Source organism: Chaetodon trifascialis, chromosome 23, assembly GCF_039877785.1.
Source record: "Chaetodon trifascialis isolate fChaTrf1 chromosome 23, fChaTrf1.hap1, whole genome shotgun sequence".
Taxonomy (NCBI): Eukaryota; Metazoa; Chordata; class Actinopteri; order Chaetodontiformes; family Chaetodontidae; genus Chaetodon; species Chaetodon trifascialis.
The window spans coordinates 2,449,045-2,470,766 of NC_092078.1; the positions used below are offsets into that span (position 1 = coordinate 2,449,045).

General features: G+C 41.4%; 1 protein-coding gene across 1 annotated transcript in view; it reads left to right on the plus strand.

Moving 5' to 3' along the window:
* The window catches only part of LOC139351753 (trichohyalin-like), a 28,059-nt gene extending 9,015 nt beyond the window's left edge, over positions 1-19,044 (plus strand). The window contains exons 4-10 of the mRNA XM_070993757.1: positions 94-726; positions 3,148-3,780; positions 6,151-6,783; positions 9,153-9,785; positions 12,209-12,841; positions 15,265-15,897; positions 18,281-19,044. Coding sequence (XP_070849858.1) covers positions 94-726; positions 3,148-3,780; positions 6,151-6,783; positions 9,153-9,785; positions 12,209-12,841; positions 15,265-15,897; positions 18,281-19,044 — 4,562 coding nt within the window. The remainder of the gene's footprint in view (positions 1-93; positions 727-3,147; positions 3,781-6,150; positions 6,784-9,152; positions 9,786-12,208; positions 12,842-15,264; positions 15,898-18,280) is intronic.
* Positions 19,045-21,722: the final 2,678 nt, after the last annotated feature.

Consider the following 21,722-nt stretch of genomic DNA (forward strand, 5'->3'; position numbering starts at 1 on the left):
TTTCATCACATACTCGCTTTTACAGCAAAGATCCCATGGCAGGAAACTACAGACAGAATGACAGAGATACTCTGTCCCATACTCTCGCTGCAGAGAAGACGAAATTCATGACAGACAGGAAGTCACTTGTCGATGTGAACATGTTTGAAAAGTGTCACAACGAAGGCATGATGAGGAAGCTTGACTCTCGAGTCCAAGCGCTCCGCAATGCTTCAAAGAATCTTGAAGAGCATGCCTTGAACGTAGAGAAAAGGGAACGAGAGGAGCGTAAAATGAGGATGGAGCAGCGTCTGCACGACGAACGGAATGCAGAGGCATTCATCGCGGAGATGAGACTGAAGGATGAAGAGATCAAAGCACGCAAAATGTACGTAAATGAGGTGAATGCCTCCCTCAGGGCCGCCAACCATGCCCGCCTCCAGCAGCCGAAACCTGAGAAACAGGAAGCTATAATGAGGCTTCATCAGAATGATGAGTGGGACCGCAACTTCCGTCAGCATGCTCAGCATGCAATTGACAAGGCCGATGAGGACCTAAGGAAGACACTGGAGCGCTGTGGCAACAGCCTGGCATCCACCCGCTTCCCTCCCATCTCCAAACCACCCAAATACAACCTAGCTACCAAGGATGTAAATACCTCCACCAAAGATGGTCTCAGTCACATTCTTGCAGATACCGGACTTGGCAGACCTCATCCTCTGGATACTCCCCACAGTGGCACCCCAGGTGCACTGAATAGAGGCAGCACAGTTCGTGAAACTTCTAATGTTTACATATCTGTTGGTGGGTACGTCCTGCCTCAAACCTTAAAACCTCTGCCTCCACCCGACCAAGTCCCATATGATACTCTAGGATGATCCAGCTAAGTCAGACCCACACAGAGGAAGATGATGCTGCAGTGAAGAATGCAGCACAGAATGCAGTGAAGGACATACAATTCCAGCTCGAAAGTCAAGTCACTCCAACTCAAGACTTGAAATTTGCGACTACACTAAACCAAGAACAGTAATAAGAAATAGAGAATTAATTTGGGCAATAAAGAATAAAGAAAAGATTCTAAATAATAAGCTAAAATGTTAGATAAAAATTTCCAATCATGTAAACCACAAAAACAATAAGATATAAATAATAAATCAAAAAAATATGAAAATAAATCTGAACTTATGTCATTGAAAACTGCTTTCAAGTGTATGTTGTGTATGTTTCATGTTACAATTTAACTACAGTTAGATTGTGTTGTGTTCACATATATAGAAATCCAGTTTCAAAAAGATATCAAATAAACAAAATGGAACTAGAGCAAGAAATTATGACGTTAGGTCTGTGAGGCTGTTAGCTATCTTAATTTAGTGAGTTAGCAACAACTTTTTTTCTCCCCAGATGTTGCTGGTGCATATTTTTCATAATCTTCTTCTTCCAAAATGGTTTCCATACACATTTTCAACATGTTCCTAACAGAACAGTAATGCTGTTAATGATGCATATTGTCAGAGGGGTTTTCTTGATACTATCATAGAAAGCAGAGAATGCATTGAAGTACACCTAGAAAACATAAGTGTCCCACAGAGGATGCTTTACAGGTTGAACACTTATTTTGGTTGTGAACAAAATCACATTAACAGGTGAAGCTCATCCTGTTCAGGATTTGTGTGGATTACACACTGAGAAAGAAGTTTGTATTCTTATTGTCAGCTGAGTTATTATGAGACCGTGACATGCACACTGACAGAGGCTCATGTCAGCCATGTTGTCCAGTAATTGCAGGGTTGGTAGTTCGATCCCTGGCGTCTCCGAAATGAATTACGAACAAGACACTAAGCCCCGAAGTGCTCCTGATGAGCGGCGTAGCGCCATGCGTGGTAGCACTTCCAGCAGTGAATCAATGTGTGCGTGTGGACACGTAAGATATTGTGAAGTGCTTTGTGTTGTTTTTTATTTAGGACAAAGGTACTGTAATGTTGTATTTTGTTAAGACTGGTAATTGTTTTCTATGGTTATTTCTAACACCATCATTTCAGTGGAATCTGTTTGAAGTCCTCTGCTTTCACAAAATGTGGCACCTCAATTCATATCAATTTTGAGTCTTAAAAATGGGGGCTACAAACCCTAATTTAATACGCAGGAAGAAGTGCCATGATTTTCTTACAGTAAAAGCACAATCAGAGTTCAAAAACAAAGCCCGTTTCTTGCTCCCAACGCAGCAGGTTGTTTCTGCAGGAGGTCATCAGCTGCCCGTTGATGGTAACATCGTATCCTCAGTGGCTCTCTGCAGCTGCCTCCGCGTCGCTCCTCATCAGCGCCACGGATGTGCATGTCAACATCGGCACAGGCCGTGGTGCTGCAGGGATGAGAGTTTTTTTCCGAATAATGTTTGAAATTTTAAATTGTAATTCTAACATGGGACGGACACGACTGTAGCCGTAAAAATAATGAGCAGAAAAACTGAAAATCATTCGTGTCAATAAGGTGGACCAGATTTTAGATATCTTTGACTATAATGCAAAGATATACCATCACCACAGATTTGAAAAGCATCATGGAACTGAGTAAATTCCTAAACAATCAAAAGAATAAGGTCAATAATAAAAGCTGAACAAGTATGTGATATCTGTATGAGATTTCCATTTGTTAACGCCGATTTAATAATTGTTAGTCGTGTTGTTTGTAGCCGTTACTTTAAATCTTTCACCATAGATTTAATACAATGGCTGATGTTACACCATTTCCACCATTATAGGATGCGGCTCCTCCGATTGCAGAGGCTTAACGAGTCATTTCTTCCCGGCATTTTTGGGTCAGTTGCGCTGTCCACTCCGAGCGTGACGTCATGCGATGACATCATGCGATGACGTCATGCGATGACGTCACACGACGATGTCTCAACTTTGAAAAGGAATCGCTCTAGATCAAAGGCCAAATAAAAGAGCTCAAGATCAAAGGCCAAATAAAGGAGCTCAAGATCAAAGGAGGTTTGCTTTGATGTTAGTTTGCTATAAAAGCATCGTCAGAGTACCAGCACCACAGTACAGACCGTAATAGAGCTACAGAAAGACATTTCATCACATACTCGCTTTTACAGCAAAGATCCCATGGCAGGAAACTACAGACAGAATGACAGAGATACTCTGTCCCATACTCTCGCTGCAGAGAAGACGAAATTCATGACAGACAGGAAGTCACTTGTCGATGTGAACATGTTTGAAAAGTGTCACAACGAAGGCATGATGAGGAAGCTTGACTCTCGAGTCCAAGCGCTCCGCAATGCTTCAAAGAATCTTGAAGAGCATGCCTTGAACGTAGAGAAAAGGGAACGAGAGGAGCGTAAAATGAGGATGGAGCAGCGTCTGCACGACGAACGGAATGCAGAGGCATTCATCGCGGAGATGAGACTGAAGGATGAAGAGATCAAAGCACGCAAAATGTACGTAAATGAGGTGAATGCCTCCCTCAGGGCCGCCAACCATGCCCGCCTCCAGCAGCCGAAACCTGAGAAACAGGAAGCTATAATGAGGCTTCATCAGAATGATGAGTGGGACCGCAACTTCCGTCAGCATGCTCAGCATGCAATTGACAAGGCCGATGAGGACCTAAGGAAGACACTGGAGCGCTGTGGCAACAGCCTGGCATCCACCCGCTTCCCTCCCATCTCCAAACCACCCAAATACAACCTAGCTACCAAGGATGTAAATACCTCCACCAAAGATGGTCTCAGTCACATTCTTGCAGATACCGGACTTGGCAGACCTCATCCTCTGGATACTCCCCACAGTGGCACCCCAGGTGCACTGAATAGAGGCAGCACAGTTCGTGAAACTTCTAATGTTTACATATCTGTTGGTGGGTACGTCCTGCCTCAAACCTTAAAACCTCTGCCTCCACCCGACCAAGTCCCATATGATACTCTAGGATGATCCAGCTAAGTCAGACCCACACAGAGGAAGATGATGCTGCAGTGAAGAATGCAGCACAGAATGCAGTGAAGGACATACAATTCCAGCTCGAAAGTCAAGTCACTCCAACTCAAGACTTGAAATTTGCGACTACACTAAACCAAGAACAGTAATAAGAAATAGAGAATTAATTTGGGCAATAAAGAATAAAGAAAAGATTCTAAATAATAAGCTAAAATGTTAGATAAAAATTTCCAATCATGTAAACCACAAAAACAATAAGATATAAATAATAAATCAAAAAAATATGAAAATAAATCTGAACTTATGTCATTGAAAACTGCTTTCAAGTGTATGTTGTGTATGTTTCATGTTACAATTTAACTACAGTTAGATTAAGTGTTGTGTTCACATATATAGAAATCCAGTTTCAAAAAGATATCAAATAAACAAAATGGAACTAGAGCAAGAAATTATGACGTTAGGTCTGTGAGGCTGTTAGCTATCTTAATTTAGTGAGTTAGCAACAACTTTTTTTCTCCCCAGATGTTGCTGGTGCATATTTTTCATAATCTTCTTCTTCCAAAATGGTTTCCATACACATTTTCAACATGTTCCTAACAGAACAGTAATGCTGTTAATGATGCATATTGTCAGAGGGGTTTTCTTGATACTATCATAGAAAGCAGAGAATGCATTGAAGTACACCTAGAAAACATAAGTGTCCCACAGAGGATGCTTTACAGGTTGAACACTTATTTTGGTTGTGAACAAAATCACATTAACAGGTGAAGCTCATCCTGTTCAGGATTTGTGTGGATTACACACTGAGAAAGAAGTTTGTATTCTTATTGTCAGCTGAGTTATTATGAGACCGTGACATGCACACTGACAGAGGCTCATGTCAGCCATGTTGTCCAGTAATTGCAGGGTTGGTAGTTCGATCCCTGGCGTCTCCGAAATGAATTACGAACAAGACACTAAGCCCCGAAGTGCTCCTGATGAGCGGCGTAGCGCCATGCGTGGTAGCACTTCCAGCAGTGAATCAATGTGTGCGTGTGGACACGTAAGATATTGTGAAGTGCTTTGTGTTGTTTTTTATTTAGGACAAAGGTACTGTAATGTTGTATTTTGTTAAGACTGGTAATTGTTTTCTATGGTTATTTCTAACACCATCATTTCAGTGGAATCTGTTTGAAGTCCTCTGCTTTCACAAAATGTGGCACCTCAATTCATATCAATTTTGAGTCTTAAAAATGGGGGCTACAAACCCTAATTTAATACGCAGGAAGAAGTGCCATGATTTTCTTACAGTAAAAGCACAATCAGAGTTCAAAAACAAAGCCCGTTTCTTGCTCCCAACGCAGCAGGTTGTTTCTGCAGGAGGTCATCAGCTGCCCGTTGATGGTAACATCGTATCCTCAGTGGCTCTCTGCAGCTGCCTCCGCGTCGCTCCTCATCAGCGCCACGGATGTGCATGTCAACATCGGCACAGGCCGTGGTGCTGCAGGGATGAGAGTTTTTTTCCGAATAATGTTTGAAATTTTAAATTGTAATTCTAACATGGGACGGACACGACTGTAGCCGTAAAAATAATGAGCAGAAAAACTGAAAATCATTCGTGTCAATAAGGTGGACCAGATTTTAGATATCTTTGACTATAATGCAAAGATATACCATCACCACAGATTTGAAAAGCATCATGGAACTGAGTAAATTCCTAAACAATCAAAAGAATAAGGTCAATAATAAAAGCTGAACAAGTATGTGATATCTGTATGAGATTTCCATTTGTTAACGCCGATTTAATAATTGTTAGTCGTGTTGTTTGTAGCTGTTACTTTAAATCTTTCACCATAGATTTAATACAATGGCTGATGTTACACCATTTCCACCATTATAGGATGCGGCTCCTCCGATTGCAGAGGCTTAACGAGTCATTTCTTCCCGGCATTTTTGGGTCAGTTGCGCTGTCCACTCCGAGCGTGACGTCATGCGATGACGTCACACGACAATGTCTCAACTTTGAAAAGGAATCGCTCTAGATCAAAGGCCAAATAAAAGAGCTCAAGATCAAAGGATGTTTGCTTTGATGTTAGTTTGCTATAAAAGCATCGTCAGAGTACCAGCACCACAGTACAGACCGTAATAGAGCTACAGAAAGACATTTCATCACATACTCGCTTTTACAGCAAAGATCCCATGGCAGGAAACTACAGACAGAATGACAGAGATACTCTGTCCCATACTCTCGCTGCAGAGAAGACGAAATTCATGACAGACAGGAAGTCACTTGTCGATGTGAACATGTTTGAAAAGTGTCACAACGAAGGCATGATGAGGAAGCTTGACTCTCGAGTCCAAGCGCTCCGCAATGCTTCAAAGAATCTTGAAGAGCATGCCTTGAACGTAGAGAAAAGGGAACGAGAGGAGCGTAAAATGAGGATGGAGCAGCGTCTGCACGACGAACGGAATGCAGAGGCATTCATCGCGGAGATGAGACTGAAGGATGAAGAGATCAAAGCACGCAAAATGTACGTAAATGAGGTGAATGCCTCCCTCAGGGCCGCCAACCATGCCCGCCTCCAGCAGCCGAAACCTGAGAAACAGGAAGCTATAATGAGGCTTCATCAGAATGATGAGTGGGACCGCAACTTCCGTCAGCATGCTCAGCATGCAATTGACAAGGCCGATGAGGACCTAAGGAAGACACTGGAGCGCTGTGGCAACAGCCTGGCATCCACCCGCTTCCCTCCCATCTCCAAACCACCCAAATACAACCTAGCTACCAAGGATGTAAATACCTCCACCAAAGATGGTCTCAGTCACATTCTTGCAGATACCGGACTTGGCAGACCTCATCCTCTGGATACTCCCCACAGTGGCACCCCAGGTGCACTGAATAGAGGCAGCACAGTTCGTGAAACTTCTAATGTTTACATATCTGTTGGTGGGTACGTCCTGCCTCAAACCTTAAAACCTCTGCCTCCACCCGACCAAGTCCCATATGATACTCTAGGATGATCCAGCTAAGTCAGACCCACACAGAGGAAGATGATGCTGCAGTGAAGAATGCAGCACAGAATGCAGTGAAGGACATACAATTCCAGCTCGAAAGTCAAGTCACTCCAACTCAAGACTTGAAATTTGCGACTACACTAAACCAAGAACAGTAATAAGAAATAGAGGATTAATTTGGGCAATAAAGAATAAAGAAAAGATTCTAAATAATAAGCTAAAATGTTAGATAAAAATTTCCAATCATGTAAACCACAAAAACAATAAGATATAAATAATAAATCAAAAAAATATGAAAATAAATCTGAACTTATGTCATTGAAAACTGCTTTCAAGTGTATGTTGTGTATGTTTCATGTTACAATTTAACTACAGTTAGATTAAGTGTTGTGTTCACATATATAGAAATCCAGTTTCAAAAAGATATCAAATAAACAAAATGGAACTAGAGCAAGAAATTATGACGTTAGGTCTGTGAGGCTGTTAGCTATCTTAATTTAGTGAGTTAGCAACAACTTTTTTTCTCCCCAGATGTTGCTGGTGCATATTTTTCATAATCTTCTTCTTCCAAAATGGTTTCCATACACATTTTCAACATGTTCCTAACAGAACAGTAATGCTGTTAATGATGCATATTGTCAGAGGGGTTTTCTTGATATTATCATAGAAAGCAGAGAATGCATTGAAGTACACCTAGAAAACATAAGTGTCCCACAGAGGATGCTTTACAGGTTGAACACTTATTTTGGTTGTGAACAAAATCACATTAACAGGTGAAGCTCATCCTGTTCAGGATTTGTGTGGATTACACACTGAGAAAGAAGTTTGTATTCTTATTGTCAGCTGAGTTATTATGAGACCGTGACATGCACACTGACAGAGGCTCATGTCAGCCATGTTGTCCAGTAATTGCAGGGTTGGTAGTTCGATCCCTGGCGTCTCCGAAATGAATTACGAACAAGACACTAAGCCCCGAAGTGCTCCTGATGAGCGGCGTAGCGCCATGCGTGGTAGCACTTCCAGCAGTGAATCAATGTGTGCGTGTGGACACGTAAGATATTGTGAAGTGCTTTGTGTTGTTTTTTATTTAGGACAAAGGTACTGTAATGTTGTATTTTGTTAAGACTGGTAATTGTTTTCTATGGTTATTTCTAACACCATCATTTCAGTGGAATCTGTTTGAAGTCCTCTGCTTTCACAAAATGTGGCACCTCAATTCATATCAATTTTGAGTCTTAAAAATGGGGGCTACAAACCCTAATTTAATACGCAGGAAGAAGTGCCATGATTTTCTTACAGTAAAAGCACAATCAGAGTTCAAAAACAAAGCCCGTTTCTTGCTCCCAACGCAGCAGGTTGTTTCTGCAGGAGGTCATCAGCTGCCCGTTGATGGTAACATCGTATCCTCAGTGGCTCTCTGCAGCTGCCTCCGCGTCGCTCCTCATCAGCGCCACGGATGTGCATGTCAACATCGGCACAGGCCGTGGTGCTGCAGGGATGAGAGTTTTTTTCCGAATAATGTTTGAAATTTTAAATTGTAATTCTAACATGGGACGGACACGACTGTAGCCGTAAAAATAATGAGCAGAAAAACTGAAAATCATTCGTGTCAATAAGGTGGACCAGATTTTAGATATCTTTGACTATAATGCAAAGATATACCATCACCACAGATTTGAAAAGCATCATGGAACTGAGTAAATTCCTAAACAATCAAAAGAATAAGGTCAATAATAAAAGCTGAACAAGTATGTGATATCTGTATGAGATTTCCATTTGTTAACGCCGATTTAATAATTGTTAGTCGTGTTGTTTGTAGCCGTTACTTTAAATCTTTCACCATAGATTTAATACAATGGCTGATGTTACACCATTTCCACCATTATAGGATGCGGCTCCTCCGATTGCAGAGGCTTAACGAGTCATTTCTTCCCGGCATTTTTGGGTCAGTTGCGCTGTCCACTCCGAGCGTGACGTCATGCGATGACGTCACACGACAATGTCTCAACTTTGAAAAGGAATCGCTCTAGATCAAAGGCCAAATAAAAGAGCCAAGATCAAAGGATGTTTGCTTTGATGTTAGTTTGCTATAAAAGCATCGTCAGAGTACCAGCACCACAGTACAGACCGTAATAGAGCTACAGAAAGACATTTCATCACATACTCGCTTTTACAGCAAAGATCCCATGGCAGGAAACTACAGACAGAATGACAGAGATACTCTGTCCCATACTCTCGCTGCAGAGAAGACGAAATTCATGACAGACAGGAAGTCACTTGTCGATGTGAACATGTTTGAAAAGTGTCACAACGAAGGCATGATGAGGAAGCTTGACTCTCGAGTCCAAGCGCTCCGCAATGCTTCAAAGAATCTTGAAGAGCATGCCTTGAACGTAGAGAAAAGGGAACGAGAGGAGCGTAAAATGAGGATGGAGCAGCGTCTGCACGACGAACGGAATGCAGAGGCATTCATCGCGGAGATGAGACTGAAGGATGAAGAGATCAAAGCACGCAAAATGTACGTAAATGAGGTGAATGCCTCCCTCAGGGCCGCCAACCATGCCCGCCTCCAGCAGCCGAAACCTGAGAAACAGGAAGCTATAATGAGGCTTCATCAGAATGATGAGTGGGACCGCAACTTCCGTCAGCATGCTCAGCATGCAATTGAAAAGGCCGATGAGGACCTAAGGAAGACACTGGAGCGCTGTGGCAACAGCCTGGCATCCACCCGCTTCCCTCCCATCTCCAAACCACCCAAATACAACCTAGCTACCAAGGATGTAAATACCTCCACCAAAGATGGTCTCAGTCACATTCTTGCAGATACCGGACTTGGCAGACCTCATCCTCTGGATACTCCCCACAGTGGCACCCCAGGTGCACTGAATAGAGGCAGCACAGTTCGTGAAACTTCTAATGTTTACATATCTGTTGGTGGGTACGTCCTGCCTCAAACCTTAAAACCTCTGCCTCCACCCGACCAAGTCCCATATGATACTCTAGGATGATCCAGCTAAGTCAGACCCACACAGAGGAAGATGATGCTGCAGTGAAGAATGCAGCACAGAATGCAGTGAAGGACATACAATTCCAGCTCGAAAGTCAAGTCACTCCAACTCAAGACTTGAAATTTGCGACTACACTAAACCAAGAACAGTAATAAGAAATAGAGAATTAATTTGGGCAATAAAGAATAAAGAAAAGATTCTAAATAATAAGCTAAAATGTTAGATAAAAATTTCCAATCATGTAAACCACAAAAACAATAAGATATAAATAATAAATCAAAAAAATATGAAAATAAATCTGAACTTATGTCATTGAAAACTGCTTTCAAGTGTATGTTGTGTATGTTTCATGTTACAATTTAACTACAGTTAGATTAAGTGTTGTGTTCACATATATAGAAATCCAGTTTCAAAAAGATATCAAATAAACAAAATGGAACTAGAGCAAGAAATTATGACGTTAGGTCTGTGAGGCTGTTAGCTATCTTAATTTAGTGAGTTAGCAACAACTTTTTTTCTCCCCAGATGTTGCTGGTGCATATTTTTCATAATCTTCTTCTTCCAAAATGGTTTCCATACACATTTTCAACATGTTCCTAACAGAACAGTAATGCTGCTAATGATGCATATTGTCAGAGGGGTTTTCTTGATATTATCATAGAAAGCAGAGAATGCATTGAAGTACACCTAGAAAACATAAGTGTCCCACAGAGGATGCTTTACAGGTTGAACACTTATTTTGGTTGTGAACAAAATCACATTAACAGGTGAAGCTCATCCTGTTCAGGATTTGTGTGGATTACACACTGAGAAAGAAGTTTGTATTCTTATTGTCAGCTGAGTTATTATGAGACCGTGACATGCACACTGACAGAGGCTCATGTCAGCCATGTTGTCCAGTAATTGCAGGGTTGGTAGTTCGATCCCTGGCGTCTCCGAAATGAATTACGAACAAGACACTAAGCCCCGAAGTGCTCCTGATGAGCGGCGTAGCGCCATGCGTGGTAGCACTTCCAGCAGTGAATCAATGTGTGCGTGTGGACACGTAAGATATTGTGAAGTGCTTTGTGTTGTTTTTTATTTAGGACAAAGGTACTGTAATGTTGTATTTTGTTAAGACTGGTAATTGTTTTCTATGGTTATTTCTAACACCATCATTTCAGTGGAATCTGTTTGAAGTCCTCTGCTTTCACAAAATGTGGCACCTCAATTCATATCAATTTTGAGTCTTAAAAATGGGGGCTACAAACCCTAATTTAATACGCAGGAAGAAGTGCCATGATTTTCTTACAGTAAAAGCACAATCAGAGTTCAAAAACAAAGCCCGTTTCTTGCTCCCAACGCAGCAGGTTGTTTCTGCAGGAGGTCATCAGCTGCCCGTTGATGGTAACATCGTATCCTCAGTGGCTCTCTGCAGCTGCCTCCGCGTCGCTCCTCATCAGCGCCACGGATGTGCATGTCAACATCGGCACAGGCCGTGGTGCTGCAGGGATGAGAGTTTTTTTCCGAATAATGTTTGAAATTTTAAATTGTAATTCTAACATGGGACGGACACGACTGTAGCCGTAAAAATAATGAGCAGAAAAACTGAAAATCATTCGTGTCAATAAGGTGGACCAGATTTTAGATATCTTTGACTATAATGCAAAGATATACCATCACCACAGATTTGAAAAGCATCATGGAACTGAGTAAATTCCTAAACAATCAAAAGAATAAGGTCAATAATAAAAGCTGAACAAGTATGTGATATCTGTATGAGATTTCCATTTGTTAACGCCGATTTAATAATTGTTAGTCGTGTTGTTTGTAGCCGTTACTTTAAATCTTTCACCATAGATTTAATACAATGGCTGATGTTACACCATTTCCACCATTATAGGATGCGGCTCCTCCGATTGCAGAGGCTTAACGAGTCATTTCTTCCCGGCATTTTTGGGTCAGTTGCGCTGTCCACTCCGAGCGTGACGTCATGCGATGACATCATGCGATGACGTCATGCGATGACGTCACACGACGATGTCTCAACTTTGAAAAGGAATCGCTCTAGATCAAAGGCCAAATAAAAGAGCTCAAGATCAAAGGCCAAATAAAGGAGCTCAAGATCAAAGGAGGTTTGCTTTGATGTTAGTTTGCTATAAAAGCATCGTCAGAGTACCAGCACCACAGTACAGACCGTAATAGAGCTACAGAAAGACATTTCATCACATACTCGCTTTTACAGCAAAGATCCCATGGCAGGAAACTACAGACAGAATGACAGAGATACTCTGTCCCATACTCTCGCTGCAGAGAAGACGAAATTCATGACAGACAGGAAGTCACTTGTCGATGTGAACATGTTTGAAAAGTGTCACAACGAAGGCATGATGAGGAAGCTTGACTCTCGAGTCCAAGCGCTCCGCAATGCTTCAAAGAATCTTGAAGAGCATGCCTTGAACGTAGAGAAAAGGGAACGAGAGGAGCGTAAAATGAGGATGGAGCAGCGTCTGCACGACGAACGGAATGCAGAGGCATTCATCGCGGAGATGAGACTGAAGGATGAAGAGATCAAAGCACGCAAAATGTACGTAAATGAGGTGAATGCCTCCCTCAGGGCCGCCAACCATGCCCGCCTCCAGCAGCCGAAACCTGAGAAACAGGAAGCTATAATGAGGCTTCATCAGAATGATGAGTGGGACCGCAACTTCCGTCAGCATGCTCAGCATGCAATTGACAAGGCCGATGAGGACCTAAGGAAGACACTGGAGCGCTGTGGCAACAGCCTGGCATCCACCCGCTTCCCTCCCATCTCCAAACCACCCAAATACAACCTAGCTACCAAGGATGTAAATACCTCCACCAAAGATGGTCTCAGTCACATTCTTGCAGATACCGGACTTGGCAGACCTCATCCTCTGGATACTCCCCACAGTGGCACCCCAGGTGCACTGAATAGAGGCAGCACAGTTCGTGAAACTTCTAATGTTTACATATCTGTTGGTGGGTACGTCCTGCCTCAAACCTTAAAACCTCTGCCTCCACCCGACCAAGTCCCATATGATACTCTAGGATGATCCAGCTAAGTCAGACCCACACAGAGGAAGATGATGCTGCAGTGAAGAATGCAGCACAGAATGCAGTGAAGGACATACAATTCCAGCTCGAAAGTCAAGTCACTCCAACTCAAGACTTGAAATTTGCGACTACACTAAACCAAGAACAGTAATAAGAAATAGAGAATTAATTTGGGCAATAAAGAATAAAGAAAAGATTCTAAATAATAAGCTAAAATGTTAGATAAAAATTTCCAATCATGTAAACCACAAAAACAATAAGATATAAATAATAAATCAAAAAAATATGAAAATAAATCTGAACTTATGTCATTGAAAACTGCTTTCAAGTGTATGTTGTGTATGTTTCATGTTACAATTTAACTACAGTTAGATTAAGTGTTGTGTTCACATATATAGAAATCCAGTTTCAAAAAGATATCAAATAAACAAAATGGAACTAGAGCAAGAAATTATGACGTTAGGTCTGTGAGGCTGTTAGCTATCTTAATTTAGTGAGTTAGCAACAACTTTTTTTCTCCCCAGATGTTGCTGGTGCATATTTTTCATAATCTTCTTCTTCCAAAATGGTTTCCATACACATTTTCAACATGTTCCTAACAGAACAGTAATGCTGTTAATGATGCATATTGTCAGAGGGGTTTTCTTGATACTATCATAGAAAGCAGAGAATGCATTGAAGTACACCTAGAAAACATAAGTGTCCCACAGAGGATGCTTTACAGGTTGAACACTTATTTTGGTTGTGAACAAAATCACATTAACAGGTGAAGCTCATCCTGTTCAGGATTTGTGTGGATTACACACTGAGAAAGAAGTTTGTATTCTTATTGTCAGCTGAGTTATTATGAGACCGTGACATGCACACTGACAGAGGCTCATGTCAGCCATGTTGTCCAGTAATTGCAGGGTTGGTAGTTCGATCCCTGGCGTCTCCGAAATGAATTACGAACAAGACACTAAGCCCCGAAGTGCTCCTGATGAGCGGCGTAGCGCCATGCGTGGTAGCACTTCCAGCAGTGAATCAATGTGTGCGTGTGGACACGTAAGATATTGTGAAGTGCTTTGTGTTGTTTTTTATTTAGGACAAAGGTACTGTAATGTTGTATTTTGTTAAGACTGGTAATTGTTTTCTATGGTTATTTCTAACACCATCATTTCAGTGGAATCTGTTTGAAGTCCTCTGCTTTCACAAAATGTGGCACCTCAATTCATATCAATTTTGAGTCTTAAAAATGGGGGCTACAAACCCTAATTTAATACGCAGGAAGAAGTGCCATGATTTTCTTACAGTAAAAGCACAATCAGAGTTCAAAAACAAAGCCCGTTTCTTGCTCCCAACGCAGCAGGTTGTTTCTGCAGGAGGTCATCAGCTGCCCGTTGATGGTAACATCGTATCCTCAGTGGCTCTCTGCAGCTGCCTCCGCGTCGCTCCTCATCAGCGCCACGGATGTGCATGTCAACATCGGCACAGGCCGTGGTGCTGCAGGGATGAGAGTTTTTTTCCGAATAATGTTTGAAATTTTAAATTGTAATTCTAACATGGGACGGACACGACTGTAGCCGTAAAAATAATGAGCAGAAAAACTGAAAATCATTCGTGTCAATAAGGTGGACCAGATTTTAGATATCTTTGACTATAATGCAAAGATATACCATCACCACAGATTTGAAAAGCATCATGGAACTGAGTAAATTCCTAAACAATCAAAAGAATAAGGTCAATAATAAAAGCTGAACAAGTATGTGATATCTGTATGAGATTTCCATTTGTTAACGCCGATTTAATAATTGTTAGTCGTGTTGTTTGTAGCCGTTACTTTAAATCTTTCACCATAGATTTAATACAATGGCTGATGTTACACCATTTCCACCATTATAGGATGCGGCTCCTCCGATTGCAGAGGCTTAACGAGTCATTTCTTCCCGGCATTTTTGGGTCAGTTGCGCTGTCCACTCCGAGCGTGACGTCATGCGATGACATCATGCGATGACGTCATGCGATGACGTCACACGACGATGTCTCAACTTTGAAAAGGAATCGCTCTAGATCAAAGGCCAAATAAAAGAGCTCAAGATCAAAGGCCAAATAAAGGAGCTCAAGATCAAAGGAGGTTTGCTTTGATGTTAGTTTGCTATAAAAGCATCGTCAGAGTACCAGCACCACAGTACAGACCGTAATAGAGCTACAGAAAGACATTTCATCACATACTCGCTTTTACAGCAAAGATCCCATGGCAGGAAACTACAGACAGAATGACAGAGATACTCTGTCCCATACTCTCGCTGCAGAGAAGACGAAATTCATGACAGACAGGAAGTCACTTGTCGATGTGAACATGTTTGAAAAGTGTCACAACGAAGGCATGATGAGGAAGCTTGACTCTCGAGTCCAAGCGCTCCGCAATGCTTCAAAGAATCTTGAAGAGCATGCCTTGAACGTAGAGAAAAGGGAACGAGAGGAGCGTAAAATGAGGATGGAGCAGCGTCTGCACGACGAACGGAATGCAGAGGCATTCATCGCGGAGATGAGACTGAAGGATGAAGAGATCAAAGCACGCAAAATGTACGTAAATGAGGTGAATGCCTCCCTCAGGGCCGCCAACCATGCCCGCCTCCAGCAGCCGAAACCTGAGAAACAGGAAGCTATAATGAGGCTTCATCAGAATGATGAGTGGGACCGCAACTTCCGTCAGCATGCTCAGCATGCAATTGACAAGGCCGATGAGGACCTAAGGAAGACACTGGAGCGCTGTGGCAACAGCCTGGCATCCACCCGCTTCCCTCCCATCTCCAAACCACCCAAATACAACCTAGCTACCAAGGATGTAAATACCTCCACCAAAGATGGTCTCAGTCACATTCTTGCAGATACCGGACTTGGCAGACCTCATCCTCTGGATACTCCCCACAGTGGCACCCCAGGTGCACTGAATAGAGGCAGCACAGTTCGTGAAACTTCTAATGTTTACATATCTGTTGGTGGGTACGTCCTGCCTCAAACCTTAAAACCTCTGCCTCCACCCGACCAAGTCCCATATGATACTCTAGGATGATCCAGCTAAGTCAGACCCACACAGAGGAAGATGATGCTGCAGTGAAGAATGCAGCACAGAATGCAGTGAAGGACATACAATTCCAGCTCGAAAGTCAAGTCACTCCAACTCAAGACTTGAAATTTGCGACTACACTAAACCAAGAACAGTAATAAGAAATAGAGAATTAATTTGGGCAATAAAGAATAAAGAAAAGATTCTAAATAATAAGCTAAAATGTTAGATAAAAATTTCCAATCATGTAAACCACAAAAACAATAAGATATAAATAATAAATCAAAAAAATATGAAAATAAATCTGAACTTATGTCATTGAAAACTGCTTTCAAGTGTATGTTGTGTATGTTTCATGTTACAATTTAACTACAGTTAGATTAAGTGTTGTGTTCACATATATAGAAATCCAGTTTCAAAAAGATATCAAATAAACAAAATGGAACTAGAGCAAGAAATTATGACGTTAGGTCTGTGAGGCTGTTAGCTATCTTAATTTAGTGAGTTAGCAACAACTTTTTTTCTCCCCAGATGTTGCTGGTGCATATTTTTCATAATCTTCTTCTTCCAAAATGGTTTCCATACACATTTTCAACATGTTCCTAACAGAACAGTAATGCTGTTAATGATGCATATTGTCAGAGGGGTTTTCTTGATACTATCATAGAAAGCAGAGAATGCATTGAAGTACACCTAGAAAACATAAGTGTCCCACAGAGGATGCTTTACAGGTTGAACACTTATTTTGGTTGTGAACAAAATCACATTAACAGGTGAAGCTCATCCTGTTCAGGATTTGTGTGGATTACACACTGAGAAAGAAGTTTGTATTCTTATTGTCAGCTGAGTTATTATGAGACCGTGACATGCACACTGACAGAGGCTCATGTCAGCCATGTTGTCCAGTAATTGCAGGGTTGGTAGTTCGATCCCTGGCGTCTCCGAAATGAATTACGAACAAGACACTAAGCCCCGAAGTGCTCCTGATGAGCGGCGTAGCGCCATGCGTGGTAGCACTTCCAGCAGTGAATCAATGTGTGCGTGTGGACACGTAAGATATTGTGAAGTGCTTTGTGTTGTTTTTTATTTAGGACAAAGGTACTGTAATGTTGTATTTTGTTAAGACTGGTAATTGTTTTCTATGGTTATTTCTAACACCATCATTTCAGTGGAATCTGTTTGAAGTCCTCTGCTTTCACAAAATGTGGCACCTCAATTCATATCAATTTTGAGTCTTAAAAATGGGGGCTACAAACCCTAATTTAATACGCAGGAAGAAGTGCCATGATTTTCTTACAGTAAAAGCACAATCAGAGTTCAAAAACAAAGCCCGTTTCTTGCTCCCAACGCAGCAGGTTGTTTCTGCAGGAGGTCATCAGCTGCCCGTTGATGGTAACATCGTATCCTCAGTGGCTCTCTGCAGCTGCCTCCGCGTCGCTCCTCATCAGCGCCACGGATGTGCATGTCAACATCGGCACAGGCCGTGGTGCTGCAGGGATGAGAGTTTTTTTCCGAATAATGTTTGAAATTTTAAATTGTAATTCTAACATGGGACGGACACGACTGTAGCCGTAAAAATAATGAGCAGAAAAACTGAAAATCATTCGTGTCAATAAGGTGGACCAGATTTTAGATATCTTTGACTATAATGCAAAGATATACCATCACCACAGATTTGAAAAGCATCATGGAACTGAGTAAATTCCTAAACAATCAAAAGAATAAGGTCAATAATAAAAGCTGAACAAGTATGTGATATCTGTATGAGATTTCCATTTGTTAACGCCGATTTAATAATTGTTAGTCGTGTTGTTTGTAGCCGTTACTTTAAATCTTTCACCATAGATTTAATACAATGGCTGATGTTACACCATTTCCACCATTATAGGATGCGGCTCCTCCGATTGCAGAGGCTTAACGAGTCATTTCTTCCCGGCATTTTTGGGTCAGTTGCGCTGTCCACTCCGAGCGTGACGTCATGCGATGACGTCATGCGATGACGTCACACGACAATGTCTCAACTTTGAAAAGGAATCGCTCTAGATCAAAGGCCAAATAAAAGAGCTCAAGATCAAAGGATGTTTGCTTTGATGTTAGTTTGCTATAAAAGCATCGTCAGAGTACCAGCACCACAGTACAGACCGTAATAGAGCTACAGAAAGACATTTCATCACATACTCGCTTTTACAGCAAAGATCCCATGGCAGGAAACTACAGACAGAATGACAGAGATACTCTGTCCCATACTCTCGCTGCAGAGAAGACGAAATTCATGACAGACAGGAAGTCACTTGTCGATGTGAACATGTTTGAAAAGTGTCACAACGAAGGCATGATGAGGAAGCTTGACTCTCGAGTCCAAGCGCTCCGCAATGCTTCAAAGAATCTTGAAGAGCATGCCTTGAACGTAGAGAAAAGGGAACGAGAGGAGCGTAAAATGAGGATGGAGCAGCGTCTGCACGACGAACGGAATGCAGAGGCATTCATCGCGGAGATGAGACTGAAGGATGAAGAGATCAAAGCACGCAAAATGTACGTAAATGAGGTGAATGCCTCCCTCAGGGCCGCCAACCATGCCCGCCTCCAGCAGCCGAAACCTGAGAAACAGGAAGCTATAATGAGGCTTCATCAGAATGATGAGTGGGACCGCAACTTCCGTCAGCATGCTCAGCATGCAATTGACAAGGCCGATGAGGACCTAAGGAAGACACTGGAGCGCTGTGGCAACAGCCTGGCATCCACCCGCTTCCCTCCCATCTCCAAACCACCCAAATACAACCTAGCTACCAAGGATGTAAATACCTCCACCAAAGATGGTCTCAGTCACATTCTTGCAGATACCGGACTTGGCAGACCTCATCCTCTGGATACTCCCCACAGTGGCACCCCAGGTGCACTGAATAGAGGCAGCACAGTTCGTGAAACTTCTAATGTTTACATATCTGTTGGTGGGTACGTCCTGCCTCAAACCTTAAAACCTCTGCCTCCACCCGACCAAGTCCCATATGATACTCTAGGATGATCCAGCTAAGTCAGACCCACACAGAGGAAGATGATGCTGCAGTGAAGAATGCAGCACAGAATGCAGTGAAGGACATACAATTCCAGCTCGAAAGTCAAGTCACTCCAAATCAAGACTTGAAATTTGCGACTACACTAAACCAAGAACAGTAATAAGAAATAGAGAATTAATTTGGGCAATAAAGAATAAAGAAAAGATTCTAAATAATCAGCTAAAATGTTAGATAAAAATTTCCAATCATGTAAACCACAAAAACAATAAGATATAAATAATAAATCAAAAAAATATGAAAATAAATCTGAACTTATGTCATTGAAAACTGCTTTCAAGTGTATGTTGTGTATGTTTCATGTTACAATTTAACTACAGTTAGATTAAGTGTTGTGTTCACATATATAGAAATCCAGTTTCAAAAAGATATCAAATAAACAAAATGGAACTAGAGCAAGAAATTATGACGTTAGGTCTGTGAGGCTGTTAGCTATCTTAATTTAGTGAGTTAGCAACAACTTTTTTTCTCCCCAGATGTTGCTGGTGCATATTTTTCATAATCTTCTTCTTCCAAAATGGTTTCCATACACATTTTCAACATGTTCCTAACAGAACAGTAATGCTGCTAATGATGCATATTGTCAGAGGGGTTTTCTTGATATTATCATAGAAAGCAGAGAATGCATTGAAGTACACCTAGAAAACATAAGTGTCCCTCAGAGGATTCTTTACAGGTTGAACACTTATTTTCGTTTTACAAGTTGATTGTTCAGAAGTCAACTTCAAGATGGTACGATTAATGACTTCTAGCAATAATTTGGAAGGAGATCATTTCAAATTTATGTCTCAGGAATTTATTACTGTCATTTCTATCAGACGCTCTTTGGCCTTGTTTCTTTGTGTCTGCACATTCTTATAAATATTGCATGTTTTGATGCTCAGAGAACAATGAAGTTCACATGTTAATTGCATTGAAGTTTGATTTTTTTAAAATATTTCGAGGTATTTAATTGAATTATTGCCTATTAATTATGCATTTCTAATATAAGTATTAGTAATTTAAAGTAACCCCATGAGGAGAATTTTAGTGTAATATTCAAACAATCACAGAAATATACTGCATTCATTTTAACTGTAATAGACTGTGATATCGATCAAAAGTATGATGGCTGTAGAATTACAATGTAAGGCTGGTGTTTCTGCTTTCAGCATTTTATTGTTATTTTACAGGAAAATTATTTCCAGTGTTGGTAAAAAGTCGACCCGTTCAGGGTGTAGCCGGCTTCTCACCCGTTGGGATAGGCTTTCAACCACGTGATGCTGCTCAGAAAGTTCGGTGCGCTTTAGAAATCACAGTGTGAATGCAGAACCGAAACTAGTTATAAATGCAACAATGTTGTGACTTTCAGCTCCCCAATCGAACCGAGTCCGCTTGGTCAGTTGTGAAAACTAACTAGAGTGAATGATTGTGCGCTTGTGCCCTGCGATCGGCTGGCGACTGGTCCAGGGTGTACCCCGCCTCCCGCCCGTTGACAGCCGAGATAGGCTCCGGCCCCCCTGCGACCCCGAAAGGGATCAGCGGCATAGAAAATGGATGGATGGATGGATGCATAATACCAAGTCCAGAAATGAGCATCACTGGCTTTTCATGATTGAGTCTACAATTACCATAACAGCAGACTGCCTCAGTCAAATCAATTTAGTCTTTGACAAACAAAGTGGACAATGTGCTAATATATACTAATGATATTGATGATAGTGGTAAACTTCAGATAATAACATATTACACATGTATTAAACTGAACTTTCATGTTATGCTTACTGTGTTTCTGATTCAACTAAAACACTTTTCTTTAAACTCGTGAGCACAAATAAGTTAGATTTTAAATGTTTCCCAAAGTCTGCACGCACTTGTGGTGGTTGGGTGGTTGTGTGTATCTTTGTGTGTGTGTGTGTGCGTGCGTGTGGAAGGGTGGACAAACAAATGGAAACAGGATGCAAATATTTTTGTTTTTTCACCAAGTGTTCCTGAGCCCATGTCTATAATATGAAGGATGAAGGATAATTACATAAAGTATGTAAAGGGATTTACATCGTCAACAATGTCTTTAATCAGTCTTCAATTCTATGTTCATCTATAAAAAAGTATCAACATGTTACACTCTCATGTCTCAAATCTCATTTCCTGAACTGTTGCACAGACTGAATTCAGCATCATTCAACGTAATAATCCATCTCAACTTTCTTAGAAATCTGTAAAATATCAGTGAAAGTCAGAGCTGTCAGTCTGGTCACGTCTGAGTTCAAAGTCACACTGAAGAAAATCACTTGACTCATTATGAGGAGAACGACTCGTCCGTGACTCTGGACAGACCTGTCTTTTGTCTACTCAACTGCATTATGGGATATTTAGGATCCAACATTTCTGAAGCTTGAGCCATGTCATACTGTCAAAAATGAAAACAAGGACCACATAAAGATTAGTCACATTGTTTAATGTCAGTGCATTTTTGAGCTACAATGTTTCAATTTCACAGAAAACATTCTACTTTAAAACAAACTTTCAAAACATGGATACAGGATTAGTAATTGTGCCTTTCATAAACAGGCTAATCTGAAAATAAGGTAACAGTAACCAAACAAAACTGGAGAAGCCACGACAGATTAAATTACAACTGTAAGAACAC